This window comes from Pectinophora gossypiella, chromosome 22, assembly GCF_024362695.1.
Source record: "Pectinophora gossypiella chromosome 22, ilPecGoss1.1, whole genome shotgun sequence".
Classification (NCBI taxonomy): domain Eukaryota; kingdom Metazoa; phylum Arthropoda; class Insecta; order Lepidoptera; family Gelechiidae; genus Pectinophora; species Pectinophora gossypiella.
In genome coordinates this window covers 1,000,379-1,018,633 of record NC_065425.1, presented here as the reverse complement: position 1 = coordinate 1,018,633, position 18,255 = coordinate 1,000,379, and the positions used below count along the sequence as shown (strand labels likewise).

The window sequence follows — 18,255 nt, the reverse complement described above, 5'->3', positions numbered from 1 at the left end:
CCGAGAAGGAGCAGGCAAGTACCATAACTAATAAATTATACTTTTTCGCTTTTATTTTGCTTACGTAGGAAAAAATGTTCCTTAAATAGCAACATTAGCCTTGTGATGGGTCACGTGACAGCACGTGAAATGCCATAGACAACGCATCCATTCGTCAGTTTTCGGGCGAGGAGGCAGCGCAATTCTGTATTTTATTGAGCGGACTGCCAAAAAGTGAAAACTGAAAAATGGCAGATAGCATGGGAGCAAGACAGGCTGCCAGGGAGCATGTTTTGGCTGTCTCCAGGGATTTCATATCGCAGCCGCGATTGAGTAAGTCCATGTTTTATAATTTGGGTAATTTTTGTTCGAACGTCATTGTCACTTTGATATTGATTTTGCTGTCGAGCCCTGTGTACATTGCCAAATATCCCATCTATCATCTTCTTCTTCTCATAGAGAAGCTATTTGTCCAGGAATTGCGTCGTTTTCTCCAAAAAATTGAATTGGGCTTATCTGATGACTCCATGACAGTCATGGGATCTATCGCCTTGAAGGCGTTTTGCTTCCTCCCTAAGGACTAGATCATCATAATTAGGCCTACATTTTCCTGGTACTCCTCCTTTACCTTCGATACATGTTATCAGTAATTATATGATGCAAAAACCCGAAAAAATATATTGTGAAGTACTAATACTGATCCATTCATATCAGTCCAGTCTAGATCTTGTACTAAGCCTATTGTTAGTATGAACTCTATTTTCTGCGTCAAAATTCTCTTTTTCAACTAATTTTCACTGGTACCTATTTACTTAAAACTGAAAATTCCAATAGGATTCATTCAATGTAATTTTATTATTAATAAAATATAATTTGTAGGAATGATATAAGAAATTAAATGTATTTATTTATTTATTCATTATAAAAATGTAAGTACATCAGTGTATAATAAAGCCATGTTTCATATCCTTGAAATCATATGATGCCTGATAATTGTGTTGCCGAGTCAAATCATATGATTGATTTGGACTAGTTTTTTTTATATTACTTGTTACATAGTTTCATTTCAGTAAAATGCAACCCATGTATAAGACAATTTTTACATAATTAGTGCAAATTTTCTGAGGTAGTCATACATCATGTGAGAACTTTACTTAATTTTTTTTTCTTAATCAATATTTTTTTTTTATTAAGTAGGTACTAAGTACTTTTTTCCATGGGCTTAAAACAGGTCTTACAATTTATGTATTTACTATAGTACACAAATTAAATTAACAGCAGAAACTGTATGTATGTATTGATGCCTATTTGGGTGGTCACAAACTTAACCTAATTTTAGATTGCCTTTTAAACTAGTGCCGTCCTTCACTTACAATAAGTGCAAGAAAGATATAGAGCCTGTCCAATTAAGTTGGTGGTTCTGACTGCCCAAAGTGGCTCCAATGTGTTATTGAGACCTTAGTGGGGTTGGCGTGAAAAGACCTAAAGAGTAATAAACAATTTTGGACTATGACTGAAATTATATAATATCAATTCAGTACATTCTTCCTTTTTATCCGACTGAGGCCAAAGGAGGCAAAAAGGAGGGGAATAATAATAATAAAAAAGTTTATTTAGGTAAAATCTACGACACACATATACATTCAGTAAATTGTTGCAAGTACTTACTGCAGTTATATTGGTAGTACTGTTTCTTCAGGGTATAAAGTTTCTAGGCATTATAGGTGTGGATTTCTGCATGCATTTATGTATACAGTTTTATAAATGCAATGACAACTGTCAATTCAAAAAAATAAAATATAAAAGGTCAATATTATTTTATTTAAATAACACACACTTTACATAAACTCCTTGCTAATTCCCACAGTGGTAAGGAGAGACTATGGAATTCCATTTGCTTCGATCCTGACATACTTTGTCTACAAAAAGAAAAACTATACAGGGTGTTAGTGACATCGTAACGAATACTGAGGGGGATGATTCAGACCATGATTCTGAGTTAATATCAAGTGGAATTTTTCGTCGCAAAATTCATGATATTTTATAGTTTTTTTGAATTATTTTCAATTCTATACTTTTGCGATGGAAAATTCCACTTGATATTAACTCAGAATAATCAGCTGAATCATCCCTCTCAGTATTCGTTACGATGTCACATACACCCCGTACAACTTCATACAGTAGCCATACAAGTATGTATGGGTGTTAATGACACCGTAACGAATACTGAGGGGGATGGTTCAGACCATGATTCTGAGTTGATATCAAGTGGAATTTTCAGTCTGAATATTCATAATTTTTTTTTGTTTTTTTTTAATTATTTTTAGTTCCATACTTTTGCGACGGAAAATTCCACTTGATATCAACTCAGAATCATGGCCTCAATCACTCCTCAAAATTTTCGTTACGATGTCACTAACACCTATTGATGGGCAGGGAAAGAAAAAATTGGGTGGGAAAGAAAAAATATCGGGAAAATATGGGAAAATAAAATAAACACCCGAAAAATTCCCGAATCATGGGAAAATATTTTTTATTTAATTATTTTTAATCTTATTATTATTTGTATGTCGTTTCCATGTCTCGGGTCGGGTCTGTCATGGAGTCCCGGACTTTTGGAAGGCGTGCGTGGGGCCGAAGCCAACACGTAGAGGCCCCTTAAGACAATTTACTCTAAATGTGTTGTGACACTAACCGGCGATTATCCCTGTATGCACTTTGGGAGTGGACCCAAAGACAATCCCTGGTTCGTGTAGGACTATTGCAGATTATGGGAACAAAAGGAACTGGGCTATTGGGTTGGGGGTTAGTGAACCTATATACTGGGGCTACTGCGCCTGCTCGACCAATGTTAATAACAGAGATACATTGGGCAGGCGGTGACTCGTCACTCACTGGTTGGGCCACCTATCTAGCCGACGCGACTGGACGGCAAGACAGCAACATGGTTGTGAGCATCTCAGGGTGTCAAGAGGTGTACACCGCTTTCTGCGAGGCGGTTTACCCGCCTTACCAACTCGCGACTTATGCATCTTTCACTTCCACCCTGCGAGCGTATAGCTCTAACGCCCCACTCTGGCTGGCCAATGAAGGCAAGCCAGAGGTGAGAGTCCTGCGGCCCCCGCTAAGCTCCATCCCGGCCAGCCAGTACTGTCACCATCTTTGTTGCTCTTCTTTGGACTCTCTCTAGTAGTGCAATGTCCTTCCGATAGTAAAGTCTCCATATTTGAAACCCATGTTCTAACAGCGGTCTGACGTAAGTAAGTTTTGTAAAGCCTAAGAAACAATTCCGTATCTATATGATAAAAAGCTTTTCTAATTATGTATAAAAGGGAGTTATCCTTTTTAGTGATTCCAATAATGTGTTCGTCCCACTTTAGATTATGTGTTATCGTTATGCCAAGGTCCTTTTGTTTTTTAATACACTCGAGAGGTTTTGAGTCAATGGTGTAACTCAACGTGGGGTGGTTACTGCCAACATGCAACACAGTGCATTTGTCTACGTTTAATGTGATTAGCCAATCTCGGGTCCAAGCAATTACTCTATCAAGATCATCTTGGATTATATTATGGCTAATAAGTGGATTCCCCGTTATTTTCGTGTCATCTGCAAAGAGTGATATATCAGACATGATACCATGTTTATGATATGTAAGGTAGATACTGAATAAAATAGGTCCTAACACCGATCCCTGCGGCACACCACTGAGGACTTTTCTGGGAACAGAGTATGATTCTCCGATGCGCACAGAGAATGTGCGATTTGACAGGAAGTCTTCAATCCACTTCACGACATTGCCTCTGATTCCAAAGGGCTCTAATTTAGCAATCAATGGTGTGACAGGAACTCGATCAAAAGCTTTTCCATAGTCCAAGTAAATAATATCTGTAGGTATTCGTGCCTCCCAATTTCTTGCACAAAACCATGTTGCTCCTCGATGATGACATTCTCTCGTGCCAAAAGCATCCTATATATCCTATTATTAATATATAGATATCTTTGCATGGAATTATTAAAATCGAACATTCCATTCAAAATATATTACAAAGGAGATCATCGGCTTTCCATACTTTGAAAAGTACTTTTTTTTTCCGGCCCAAATTTGAAAGTGCCGGTCAGAGAAAAAAAATGTGTCAAACCTTTCGAGTAGATTGTTCTGAACATTTTTTACTATGACACCAAACGTGTATGACCATTAGTTTGGCTTTAATTGGATTTTAAAAATCTCGACTTTTCATACATTTTGTAAAAAATAATATTATGTCCGTTGGGAAAAAAAGGTATACAGGCGTATTACAAAGGACCGTTAGAACATTTATTAGTATGGCGCCAAACTTCTATGACCATTATTTGGACTTTCAGTTTTGGTTAATATGTTAAAATGCCGGCCATCGAAAAAAATACGTCGAATCTGTCTAATAGTTGCTTCTCAATATTTTTTAATAACACCAAACATCTATGACCATTATTTTGACATTATTTTTGGAATTTACGTTTTAGTTTAAATATGAAAAATGCCGACCAGCAAAAATATCATGTTGAGAGTATCGAGTAGATGTCTGTTAACATTTTTTTCTATAGCGCCAAACTTGTATGACCATTAGTTTGGCTTTTAGTGTATTTTAAAAATTTTGTTTCTTATTTATTTTGTATGAAAATAAAGTGCTTTGGGTAAAAAATGCGGTACGGCGGATTACAAAGGACCTTTAGAACATTTAATAATCTGGCGCAAAACATTTTTGACCGTTATCTTGAATTTTTATTCGTCTCTCTTTCCGTTTTGGTTCAAATGGGAAAATGTCAGCCAGCGAAACAAAATAAGTCAAATCTTTTGGTAAACGACTTGAACGACGTATTTTTACTATACTACCAAATGTCGACTTTGGCTTTTATTGGACTTTTTAAAAAAACTTTTTTTATACATTTTAACACCAAGCAGAGTTTTGACAACAAGCAGAGCTTTCCCAATGGCTAGTTATTAGTCAGATAAATACTTTGTGTTTTTGTTTTGTGTGTTGTTAGGTGAACTTCTATACAGGGTGTTAGTGACATCGTAACGAAAACTTTGAGGGGTGGTTCAGGCCATGATTCTGAGTTGATATCAAGTAGAAATTTCCGTCGCAAAAGTATGGATTGGAAAATAATTAAAAAGAAAAGAAAATTTTTCATGAATTTTTTGACACGAAATTCCACTTGATATCAACTCAGAATCATGGTCTGAACTATCCCCCTCAGTATTCGTTACGGTGTCACTAACACCCATACCTACTTATATGGCTACCGTATGTACTTGTACGGGGTGTAAGTGTCATCGTAACGAATACTGAGAGGGATGATTCATCTGATTATTCTGAGTTAATATCAAGTGGAATTTTCCATCGCAAAAGTATAGAATTGAAAATAATTTAAAAAAACCAAAAAAAAAAAACATGAATTTTGCGACGGAAAATTCCACTTGATTTTAACTCAGAATCATGGTCTGAATCAACCCCCTCAGTATTCGTTACGATGTCACTAACACCCAGTATTAATACTATCTGATTTTAGATATGACGTTGGCTGTAGTTTTTGCATTCGACTCAACGTTACGGCCTAAGTTTAGGTTGAATTATGGTATTGATTCACCTTGACCGTAAATGGTTACCACCCTCCAAAGATAAGCTTGCCATCTAGTGACGAAACTCGTATATTGGCATGACGTCTGAAGTATCTGTTAGGGAAAACAGGAGTCGGGTAGTTGTTCTTTGCAAGTATGCCTATCACAATATCGTGGTGCTACTCGGCTGATAACATAGTAGGTACCTCTATCACCCCACTGTTTATTCCTTGTATACACTTTTCTTTAAAAAAAGTAGTTTCTTAAGCGTGTATCTCCATCAGGTAAGGTAGTGGTCAAACGCAAACCTATTTTTCAAAAGACGACCACCATATTACGCCTTTAGCAAGATAGTTCCATTATCACTAGATAAAACTTTTTTTTGATTTTTGGAAAATCGAATTAAGTTCAAAATATTGGTCATAGTCGTTTAATGCCATAGTAATAAACATTCTGACGATCCTTTAAATAACGCGCCTGTTATATTTTATTTTTATACAAAATGAATCAAAACTCAAGTTTTTTTTAAATCCAACAAAAGCCAAACTAATTAATGGTCATACACGTTTTTGTCATAGTAAATAATGTTTACAGGTATCTTCTCGATAGCTTTGACATGTGTTTTTTGCTGACCGGCGGATCACACAGAAACTATAACGTAAAGTCCAACAAAAGTCAAAATAATGGTCATAGACGTTTGGTGCCCTAATAATAAATGGTCAAATGGATAAGTTCTAACGGGATATACAAATATTGTTTCATGGCCGGCACTTTACATTTTCACCAAAAATGTATGAAAAATACAGTTTTTTAAAATTTAATAAAACCGAAGATATTGACCCTACAGCTTTGGTGCCATAGTAATAAATGCTTATATGGATAAGATCTAACGTAATATAGCAAAATTATTTTTTGGCCGGCACTTTGACTTCTGGGCCGAAATCCGATGATCTCTTTTAAGTTTTTTAAGAGTTCATACGACACTACGACAGAAGATAAATTAGGCATAAGTAGGCATACATTATATTTAAATGGTCTTTGCTGGAAATCCTTACTTTTAATACAAATATATGCGATAAAAAATATTTTCCCTTGAAATGGGAATTTTTCGGGTTTTTTCCCTCAGAATTGGGAAAATTCCCAAATCGCGGGAATTTTCCGGGTAAGAACCCAACACTACTAACACCCTGTATAAAAATCTCAAATATAAAATAACAGCCAGTGGCAATTTTTTGTCATAAATAAGAAGTTGCTAAATGCATACTAATCTTGCATTCTTTATACAGCCTACAAGACAGTATCTGGTGTCAACGGTCCCCTGGTCATCCTCGATGAGGTTAAGTTCCCCAAGTTCTCTGAGATCGTACAACTGAAGCTTGCCGATGGCACGCTCCGTTCCGGTCAGGTATGTGTATTTCTATTTATTGTAGGAAAAGTTTAAGGGTTTCTGATTATATCATGTATTATGTGTGTGTGTGTGTGTGTGTGTGTTTGCTCTTCAACAAAGGCTCCTTCTTGCCTTTTCCATTCTTGTCTATTATGAGCAGAGATGTGTCATAATCAGATGGGGATCGTTTCCAAAGTCAGAACATTCCTGGCAGTAAAAAGTGTTATAGAAAAAGAGCTTTATTACCTAGTCTACACTTTAGAGTACAATTTTTTTTTAATAAAAGCAGTCAAACTCAAAGTTTATACAAAATCTCTGACTCTGAACCCAGGTGCTGGAGGTCAGCGGCTCCAAGGCCGTGGTGCAGGTGTTCGAGGGCACCTCCGGTATCGACGCCAAGAACACGCTCTGTGAGTTCACTGGTGACATCCTGCGTACACCAGTCTCAGAGGACATGTTGGGTAAGTGTATAATACCACGAATTTTTTTTTTGTATTATGGCAACACCGCGTTTAACTTTCCTTCTACCCTTCTAATATCATGGTGATGGGGTGTTGCTTTTTTCATTTTTGATAATTATTTGGTAATGTGCAGGTCGTGTGTTCAACGGTTCTGGCAAACCCATCGACAAGGGTCCCCCGATCCTGGCCGAGGACTTCCTCGACATTCAGGGCCAGCCCATTAACCCCTGGTCACGTATCTACCCGGAGGAGATGATTCAGACTGGTGAGTAGCATTTTTATGTGTTTTGTAAGGCCATGTTGAATCAATTCATCTAAAAAGCAATGTTGCTTTTTGCCATTTGTTGACATAGCGCGCTTATTTTTATATGCGCAAATGTCAAATAGCAATATTGATTTTTTAGATCAACAGTGGCTGCAAGTTGTCTTTGATTACTTGTGGCTCTGCCCACCCCATTAGGGATTGCGGGCGTGAGTTTATGTATGTATGTGTGTGTATTTTTTAGATGAATTGCAACAATTTGACGTTTTTAACTCCCAGATTGTAATTTATGCGCCGAACTTTCGGTTGATATGCGGCATATTAGGTACTAAAAAAATTACAATACAATACAATACAAATACACTTTATTGCACCAAAATAAAAAGAAATAATTACAAAAAGTCTCTTAACTAAGTACATGGCAAAAAATTCGGTTGCGGTGTAAGTATATGATATAAATATAATTAATTATAATAAAATAAAAAATCCTGACAGTCACTATGGTCCTGTGGTTTACCAGCTTGCCTCTCAAACGGGGAGCGCCAGTTCGAACCCCGGTACCGTATTTGTATCAATGAGTTATTAATTTATCTTAAGTGCAGTTTTCAATAACACAGTTGCATACTGTAAGTATATGATAGTGGCTCACCACCTATCACGTTGTTTTAACAGAATGCTCAGTAAAGTGTGGGTACTTAGTTCATCTTGTGATGGATGTAACTGCGACCTGGGAAATCCAATTGTATTCCAATGTTTTACTTTCAATAAACCCCCGCGTCAGAGTATTGCGGGGCGGATGGCAAGAGGGAAACCACTGCCCTACTGCTGCACCGAAAAGAGTCCTCATCAATTCAGTCCGCTCTTGTCGGTGCAGCATTTTCCATGCTACTTTTTTAGGGAAAAATAGGGCAGTGGTTTCCCTCTTGCCTTCCGCCCCACCGAAAAGAGTGTGCCTCTTAAATTCCTGATGATGAGTTTCAATAAAAAGAGGTGACCATTCGCAGGTATCTCTGCTATCGACGTGATGAACTCCATCGCTCGCGGGCAGAAGATCCCCATCTTCTCAGCCGCTGGGTTGCCGCATAACGAAATTGCCGCGCAGATCTGTCGTCAGGCCGGCCTCGTCAAGGTACGACATCGAAGACTATAAAAAAAAACAATCCATACTTCAATACTAATATTATAAATTGGAACCGCATCCATCTATAGCTACACCTTCAACTCGGATGGACAGCTATTCTACTTCCAATGTGACCGGGTTTTCAGAACAAAGTTTGGCTTTGCCAGTCACATTCGAGCGCAAGGAGGACTATATACTATATATATAAAAGTGTGTTTGTGTGTGTGTGTGTGTGTCTGTCTGTCTGTCTGTCTGTTTGCTCGTCTTTCACGGCAAAACGGAGCGACGCACTGGCGTGATTTTTTAAGTGGAGATAGTTGAAGGTATGGAGAGTGACATAGGCTGTATTTTGGCTCTTTCTAACCCCCCACTTCCCTAATAGGGGGTGGAAGTTTGTATGGGGGATTCCGCAATTTTCAAGAGAGGTAGAAAGCTAAAAATTGGTATGCGGACTATTTGTGACACACAAAAAAATCGTGCATAAGTTTTTGTGGAAATTTGCTCCCAATCCCTTTAAAGCGGGGGGTGAAATATTATATGGGACTTACGAATACGGGCTGTTTGTGTTCAGCAATCAATAATTCTTTATTGTACAAAGACATACCCCCATAAGAAGTTTTTTGCTAAGCAGTATTGGCGGGTAAGGCATGCCCGCCCATTGTTGGGATGCCTGCATGTTGATTACTGTAGATTGCTAGATTATCCTAAGTGTTCAGTTCAGATGTCTTGTTTGTAGTGACTCGTCTTTTCTTAAAACATAACATAACATAAATAGCCTATATACGTCCCACTGCTGGGCACAGGCCTCCCCTCAATCAACCGGAGGGGGTATGGAGCATACTCCACCACGCTGCTCCACTGCGGGTTGGTGGAGGTGTTTTTACGGCTAATAGCCGGGACCAACGGCTTAACGTGCCCTCCGAAGCACGGAATCATCTTACTTTTTCGGACAATCAGGTGATTCAAGCTTGAAAAGTCCTTACCAATCAAAGGACAGTCTCACAAAGTGATTTCGACAATGTCCCCATCGGGAATCGAACCCGGACCTCCAGATCGTGAGCCTATCGCTCTAACCACTAGACCACGGAGGCTGTCTTTTCTTAATTAACCTTTTTTCTTTCCACTCGCAGCTCCCAGGCAAGAGCGTGCTGGACTCGCACGAAGACAACTTCGCCATCGTATTCGCGGCCATGGGTGTCAACATGGAGACTGCTCGGTTCTTCAAGCAGGACTTCGAAGAGAATGGCTCCATGGAGAACGTGTGCCTGTTCTTGAACTTGGCCAACGATCCCACCATCGAGAGAATCATCACCCCACGTCTCGCTTTGACCGCTGCTGAGTTCTTGGCTTACCAGTGTGAGGTTAGTATATACAAATCACTAGATCTTATAGTTAAGTAAATATAAATACCTTATAGATAGTATCTTCATACCTCAGACACTTCATACAAAACATCTCGTTTTACACACACATTAGTTGTGTATATGCGTCTTGCTGTGTAAACTTCGATATCGCGTTTCACGACTGCTTCAAGACTGCATTATTGAATGTGGCGCCATCTGTTGCATGTGGGCGGAACTAGCTGGCTAAGTAGTTGGGTCCGCCACACTATCATTATGATGCTTCATACAAAATACCTCGTTTTACTCAGACACTACACATTGACGTTATCGTACACGCGCATCTGTGTGTGTGACGTTTGACGCCCATACGATTGAAGACTAAACTAATTTCGAGGGGGGTGAGGCAAACCTAGCTCAGCCGCTGGTGGAGAGCGGAGAGTTGCCGTTCTATACGTAGTATTATTCTTGATATAGTGACTAAGATTGATAATAGGATTACGAAAAAAAACAACGGAAAATTCAACTTGATATTAACTCAGAATCATGGTCTTAATCATCCCCCTCAGTATTCGTTACGATGTCACTAACACCCTGTATATATGTACCTGTTATTTCTATGTAATTACAGGATTCTCTTCAACGATACTAATTTATTATTATTCTTCGTACAGAAACACGTGCTGGTAATCTTGACTGACATGTCTTCGTACGCCGAGGCCCTGCGTGAGGTGTCCGCCGCCCGTGAGGAGGTGCCCGGACGACGTGGTTTCCCAGGTCAGTAGCGCTGGGATTAACTGTCTGAGAACTGATTAGGCAGCTAAATTACTTAATTGTATAAAAATATTTTATGTATATTTTTTAAAGAACGTCTAGGGCCCTGTGCCGCGGTTTTTCTTGCAGCTTCTTTTCCCCGGCTATACAGGTTGTGAGAAGCTGCAGTAGTTTTAGGCGGATGAGACGTTCGTTATGTAAAAATTGACGATTCAAAGTGTAACTATGTTACCTACTGAATGAAGATATTTTTGAATTTGAATTTGAACTGTTACTTAATCTGTCATAAATGAGTATGTACTGCACTCTTACTGTGACGAGAAAATAGGTAATTATTACGTTAAATATGGACAGTGCCATCTGTATTATTTTTGGGGTAACGTAGCCTGGAAAGCCCCGCATTGTTCATGAATTGTATAACGGCCTCTGTGGTCCAGTGGTTTGAGCGTACTCACGATTCGGAGGTCCCGGGTTCAAATCCCGGTGGGGTCATATCACGAAAATCACTTTGTGATCCTTAGTTTAGTTAGGACATTACAGGCTGATCACCGGATTGTCCGAAAGTACGTTAAGTAAGGTATGTAAGGCGCGTTAAGCCGTTGATCCCGGTTACTACTTACTGATGCAAGTTAGTTGTCATTACATGAGCCATGTCAGGGACCTTTGGCAGTTCATTAATAACCCTGACACCAGGGTTGATGGGGTTGGTAATCCACCTCCCAACCCACACGATAGAAGAAGAATGTATTGTATTGTGATATTGATTACCTTCTCCCAGGTTACATGTACACCGATTTGGCCACCATCTACGAGCGCGCCGGGCGAGTGGAGGGCCGCAACGGGTCCATCACACAGATCCCCATCCTGACTATGCCCAATGACGACATCACCCATCCCATCCCCGATTTGACTGGTTACATTACTGAGGGACAGGTTCGTAGACTTGTTGTATGTTAGGCTAATCATCCGACGATCTGGTGAAGGTCGGAAGCCGCTGGATGCGGGCAGCGCAGGACCGTTTTTTTTTTAATTAAAATTGGTTTGCTCTTGAAAATGCCTATTCACCCGTGATTTAAAGGACCCCAGGTTATAAGATTCAGGAAAATCGATTCACGAAAACCGATCGTCGTAGAGATCCTTGGGGGAGGCCTATGCCCAGCAGTGGGCGTCGTACGGCTGGTAATGATGATGATGATGATGAGGCTAATCATAAAGAAAAGTACTACGTAAAACAGTCTCTAGCCATGGTGGAAATTTTGGAGCCACAGCTGCGTACTACGTGCTAACATACTATACAGGGTGTTAGTGACATCGTAACAAAAAAAAAGTATTTTAAGGGGCTGAGGGGTACCACTGTGAGGTTTCACACCACCTAAACCCCCGTCTAAACTAAACCCGTCTTGCTTTTTTGTAATTGTTTTAGTGGAAAATTGATATGATGTTGTTGTCTTTTTTTTGTGTGTGGCGCCCTTTTATAATAAACTATTTCTATTCTATTCTATTCTAAATATTTCGCTAGGGCCGCCACTAGCTATCGATACTGTTGTTTATTTTTCAACTATCGATATTCACATATCAATAGGCAAATTGGAAACCCCCACCCAGCAACCAACCAACCACAATTCTTCCCACAGATCTACGTAGATCGTCAGCTGCACAACAGACAGATCTACCCTCCGGTGAACGTGCTCCCGTCCCTGTCTCGTCTCATGAAGTCCGCCATCGGCGAGGGCATGACCCGCAAGGACCACTCCGACGTCTCCAACCAGCTGGTGAGTCTATGTTGACGATAGATGGCGCTGACACGGAACTTGAGGTTCCCATATGCGGCGATAGATAGCAGTACTAACTAGTGATGTGCCAACTCGGAAAAAACAAAACTCGATTTAACCCGAGTTAAAATCCACGTAACTCGGGTTGAACTCGAATTACTTAACTCGAGTTACCTGGATGGACAAGCAAGTAAATGTTTTTTTGAGTTTTTTCCAAATTATTCCTTCAGCTGTGGTAGGATGCTTCTTTTTAATGTGATTTAATAATGTGGTCGTATTTCCACTATATTTGAATGAATCTGAACACTGTTTACACCTAACACGTCCACTCACTGACGACGATTCGAATACATCCCAAACTAAAGATTTTCTTTTAGGACCCGGCATTTTTCAAAAACATAACAACGCATAACACGCAAAAACTAAAATAATAACCGGCACTTTAAAGAAAGATAACCTCAAATCTAATGTAATGACACTTGTTTGTTTATTATGAATGAATGAATATCAGTGAACGAAATGAATATAGTCTCACTCAAATGATCGGCAAACTTCGCTCCATGCCGGTTCGGTTCCATTCGGTTTACGAACTCGAGTTAGAGAGAATTCAACTCGAGCGGATTCGAGTTACGCCTAACTCGAGTTGACTCGAGTTAACCACTAACTGAGAAAGATAAGGGTAGTTATTGTTTGTGGCGATAGATGACGCTAGTACGGTGCTTGAAGTACTCATATTACGCGACGATAGATGGCGCTGATACGGAGCTTGAGGTTCCCATATGCGACGATAGATGGCAGTATCAACGGAGGTAGATAGGGGTAGTTTTTGTTTGTGGCGATAGATGACGCTAGTACGGTGCTTGAAGTACTCATATTACGCGACGATAGATGGCGCTGACACGGAGCCTGAGGTTCCCATATACGACGATAGATGGCAGTATCAACTGAGAAAGATAGGGGTAGTTTTTGTTTGTGGCGATAGATGACGCTAGTACGGTGCTTGAAGTACTCATATTATACGCCGATAGATGGCGCTGACACGGAGCTTGAGGTTCCCATATACGACGATAGATGGCAGTATCAACTGAGAAAGATAGGGGTAGTTTTTGTTTGTGGCGATAGATGGCGCTAGTACGGTGCTTGAAGTACTCATATTATACGCCGATAGATGGCGCTGATACGGAGCTTGAGGTTCTCATATGCGACAATAGATGGCAGTATCAACTGAGAAAGATAGGGGTAGTTTTTGTTTGTGGCGATAGATGACGCTGGTAAGTGTTATAAGAAGAGGTCTGGGGTTGGTTTAACGCGCTCGGTCTGCGATTGTTGAAGTTAAGCAACTTTCGCAAATGCCTGTCATAGGATGGGTGACCACAAAAAAAAGTTTTCATCTCGAGCTCCTTCGTGCTTCGGAAGGCATGTTAGTCGTTGGTCCCGGCTGCATTAGCAGTCGTTAATAACCACCGCACTGGGCCCGCGTGGTGGTTTAAGGCCTGATATCGCTATCCGTCCATAGGGAAGGTCCGTGCCCCAGCAGTGGGGACGTTAATGGGCTGGTGATGATGATAGTTTAGTTTATATCAATTTGATTGTGTTTATGTCAAGTTAACCCCGTACTTTCCACCCTCAGTACGCGTGCTACGCCATCGGCAAGGACGTGCAGGCGATGAAGGCCGTGGTGGGTGAGGAGGCGCTCACGCCCGACGACCTGCTCTACCTCGAGTTCCTCACCAAGTTCGAGAAGAACTTCATCACCCAGGTACATAGTTTCTTCATCTTCATTAACCGCTGTGGTGGACACACAGGTCATCGGACTGCAATTATTTTAATTTATTACCGCACTGGAGCAGCGTGGTGGAGTATGCTCCATATCCCCTCCGGTTGATTGAGGGGAGGTCTGTGCTCAACAGTGGTACAAACGGATTATGTTCCATACATACACCAACGAATTATTGATTTATCTCAAGTGCAATTTTCACTAACACTATGATAATTATCGCAATGAAGATATTTCACTTTATATCTTATTTTATTTATTTTGTTTATTTATTTTTATTTATTTATTTCACATATACATAGTCATTACAGATAAACCAAATCGACAATGTATGCAAACTATTTACTAAAAAACTTTAGACTGATATTAGTGAATTCCGCCAACGAACATGTATATAAATCTGTGTCCGGGTTTTCTTGAGCTATTCCGTTAATCGCGCGAGTAGCCCGGGCAATAGGTGAGTGCTTCCCGAGGTTGGTACGACCAATACCTACTGCGAACATTGTAGGAAGACGCCTAGCCGAATGTTCAATATTGGGTACAATCAACCTTAGACATTCTCTCATTCATTCATTCTTAATCTTGTAGGATAAGCTGCAAAAGGCCAATCAGTTGATTCAAAGTAATAAATTAACTGGTTGCACTTAAGACCTCCTGGTTACATGTCGTTTCTGTAATAGATCAAAAATACCATACATTTTATAATGAGCGACTTTCCAATCGGCGTTCCCCAAACACACGATAGAATAGATGGCGTTGTTCACTTTTGACGTGATAATTACCTATTTTCTCATTGCTGGGGTACATCATTATTCAGAAATGTAATGTAATGGCAGAAGCATAATGATATTTGGATCACATTATGTATAGAATTATGTTGCTACCTATATTGCTACCTATATTGCTCCTCTTCTTTTTGATCAGAATAATAATGGGTGGAAGTTGTAATAATTGTACCTTGGTGTAATAAAAAGGGTCATCATTTATATCTGTCTGTTATCCACGAAATTGGAAGTTTAAACAAATCTATCGTGTTTTTGGGGAACGCAGATTGGAAAGTCCTTTATTGTGACAACTAATGGTACATAATTTCACCACTGTTTATAATTCGCTGGGCTCAGTGACTACACTTTTGCTCTTTGATTGTACATCTCACCACCTAACATTGCCACCGCAGGGTAACTACGAGAACAGAACCGTGTTCGAGTCGCTGGACATTGGCTGGCAGCTGCTCCGCATCTTCCCCAAGGAGATGCTGAAGCGTATCCCCGCCTCCATCCTCGCGGAGTTCTACCCCAGGGACGCCCGTCACTAAACCACGCACCCTACACCTGCTACCTTGACGTGTCTATACGCCGGTCTTCTAACTTTAACACTTTCAAGCGCAGAACGTCTCATGACGTTCCGATTCCAAGGTGTCATACTATCTATTATGAACCATCAATGACCCATGGTCTCTGCCCGTGAAAGGGTTAATGTGGGACTTTCCAGATGAAGTTCTTTGAAGGAAACATAGACAGCGTTGTTGAGTTTAGAATGCTGTTAAAGTAAGGAAAAGGTAAAAAAAGTGTTGATATTCTCTTTGGCCATAAAGTATTTGGTTTTTTATGGACTTTGAAGTTTTGGATCCTGTTTACCGCTCTAAAAGAACTCATTTTTTACACAAACTCTTTTTTTACTATGATTCATTTTTAAGCTATGGTTTACTGACTGTATGGGCTATGTTCCCTTTGCCTGTCGGACGGACACAATAACGATAAAAAGCTATGGTTTATAACAACTTCCTGAACTGAACAACGCCATCTAAGTGATTTCTAAAGAACGTAAGCTGGGAAGTTGCTCATTACGACCATCAGTGTGTCATGTGACGGAAAGTTGACATTGTATTATTTATGGAAATTGAATTTTACCGACGTCTAGGCGCGCCGAGAGTGGCGGGAATGCGCATTTTAAATGGTAAATAAATATCTGCCGTTGAAAGTGCGAATATACTAGTGGTTTGATGTCTATATACAAATTAAATATATATATAATTTATTTATAGAAAGTTATCCTTGGAAGAATGATTGAAAGCTGTCAGAATTTAATTAATTTATTCATCGTTTGATTCCAATATTTTTTACTTTTTAAAGAACATTACTTGGCATTTTGTGATAATTGTTTTGAGATTGTACCCAGCCAAGTACGCATCAAACCACTGTATTCTGTAAGATAATATTGTTTACTATAGTAAGTTGTTAATAGTTTATTAATGTATTACATGTATTACGATCAAGTTAACAAAATTATAAAAAATCGTGTTGCTATTTCATAATTTAAACGTAGGAAAAGTGGCAATGGAAACCGCTTTTCTGAACATACAGCCATAGGTGTTACTATACGAAAAAAAAATGCCGTCTTTATGTATATATTTTCCATGTAGATTGTTAGACATGAAATATATTTTTGAATAGACGCAGTTCTTTTTTTTTGGTGCTTTCACGTTTATAAGACAATATGATGCAATATTCGATGTTATTTTGTGCACAAACTGTTGTTGAATGTGTTCAGAATAGTGTATTTATTGGAATTAAATGTAAATTCAAAAGCTAAACGAAGTTTGTCGGGTCTAATGTAGCTTTAAAATTATAATATTAAATAAATAAATATTATAAAGAACTTAAAGTCGATACTTCTTTATTATAACACCAATTTAGTAGCTACATTTTAGATTAAAGTTATCATAACATTCACACCCGACGAACACTTTGCTCTATTGATGTAAATACTATATAACCACGTAACCATGGTTACATTCCAAGAATCATAGCGTCCTCACAACCGGAGCTAGGTGTACTCAGTGATAGGTACTGTTGTTTTGAATGGAAATAAATAAATATAGAAGTTAATTCGGCTTTTATTTTTATCAGCTCTTCCATAAACAATAGCACAACACAGACACTTCATACAAACAACCTCGTTTTACACAGACACTATACGGTTCCCTATTTTGTTGCATAAAATTTTATGTCATAAATCTGCATGGCATATATTTACTATTCCAAATAATCGTTACGCATAAAAGGCATTAGACATAACTATTTACACATAATATAATAAAGCATAAACACTTTCAGCATAAATTCATACCTATTTAAATAAACATGTTGGCGGCCTAGGGGTGGCCCCACCCAAACCTACTATTACACTATGGTATCCAAGTTAAATGTGATAAACCTACAAGAATAGGGCAAACATCATTAGGCTTAATAAGCATTGTGCTAAGTAAAACAGTATGACAAGTAATCATTGTGCCAAAAGACGATTATGACTAAAAAAAATATGCCTAACCGGTTATGCCTAATTAAAATAGGACAAACAACATTATGCGAAAAAACGGGTCCCAGACACTACATATTGACATTATCAACACGCGCAACTGTGTATGTGACGTCTGAGGGCTGCCAATTACAATACATAATTTAACTTATAACTTACAAAAGATGCATTTATCATAAGTTAATATTTATTTACCACACAAATCACAAACAAGAAATTTTGAACAATGAAGGGTTCACAATATAAATAAATAGGCTTTACACTTGACTTAAAAAATCACTGAACTAATCAATTGCATTCAAATTATTTTTATATTAAGAACTTAGCTTAGGTTAAATTTTTTTGCAAATTATTGGCATGTTTTGATGAACACTCGTTATGAAAAATAAGTAGTTATATAAGTAGTTGTATACGTATACAACATATAGAATTAAGTTTTTTCCATTAAGTACATTATATTTTTGAATA

At 38.9% G+C, this 18,255-nt stretch overlaps 1 protein-coding gene across 1 annotated transcript; it reads left to right on the top strand.

Annotated features, from left to right (window-relative positions):
• Positions 1-130: 130 nt before the first annotated feature.
• Positions 131-17,357, top strand: LOC126377086 (V-type proton ATPase subunit B). Its single transcript, XM_050024742.1, has 11 exons — positions 131-312; positions 6,863-6,981; positions 7,295-7,424; positions 7,558-7,689; positions 8,691-8,815; positions 9,937-10,167; positions 10,821-10,923; positions 11,699-11,853; positions 12,555-12,692; positions 14,323-14,451; positions 15,647-17,357. Exons 1-11 carry the CDS (start codon positions 228-230, stop codon positions 15,782-15,784), a joined length of 1,485 nt encoding a protein of 494 aa, XP_049880699.1. The 5' UTR covers positions 131-227; the 3' UTR covers positions 15,785-17,357.
• The last annotated feature ends 898 nt before the right edge of the window (positions 17,358-18,255 follow it).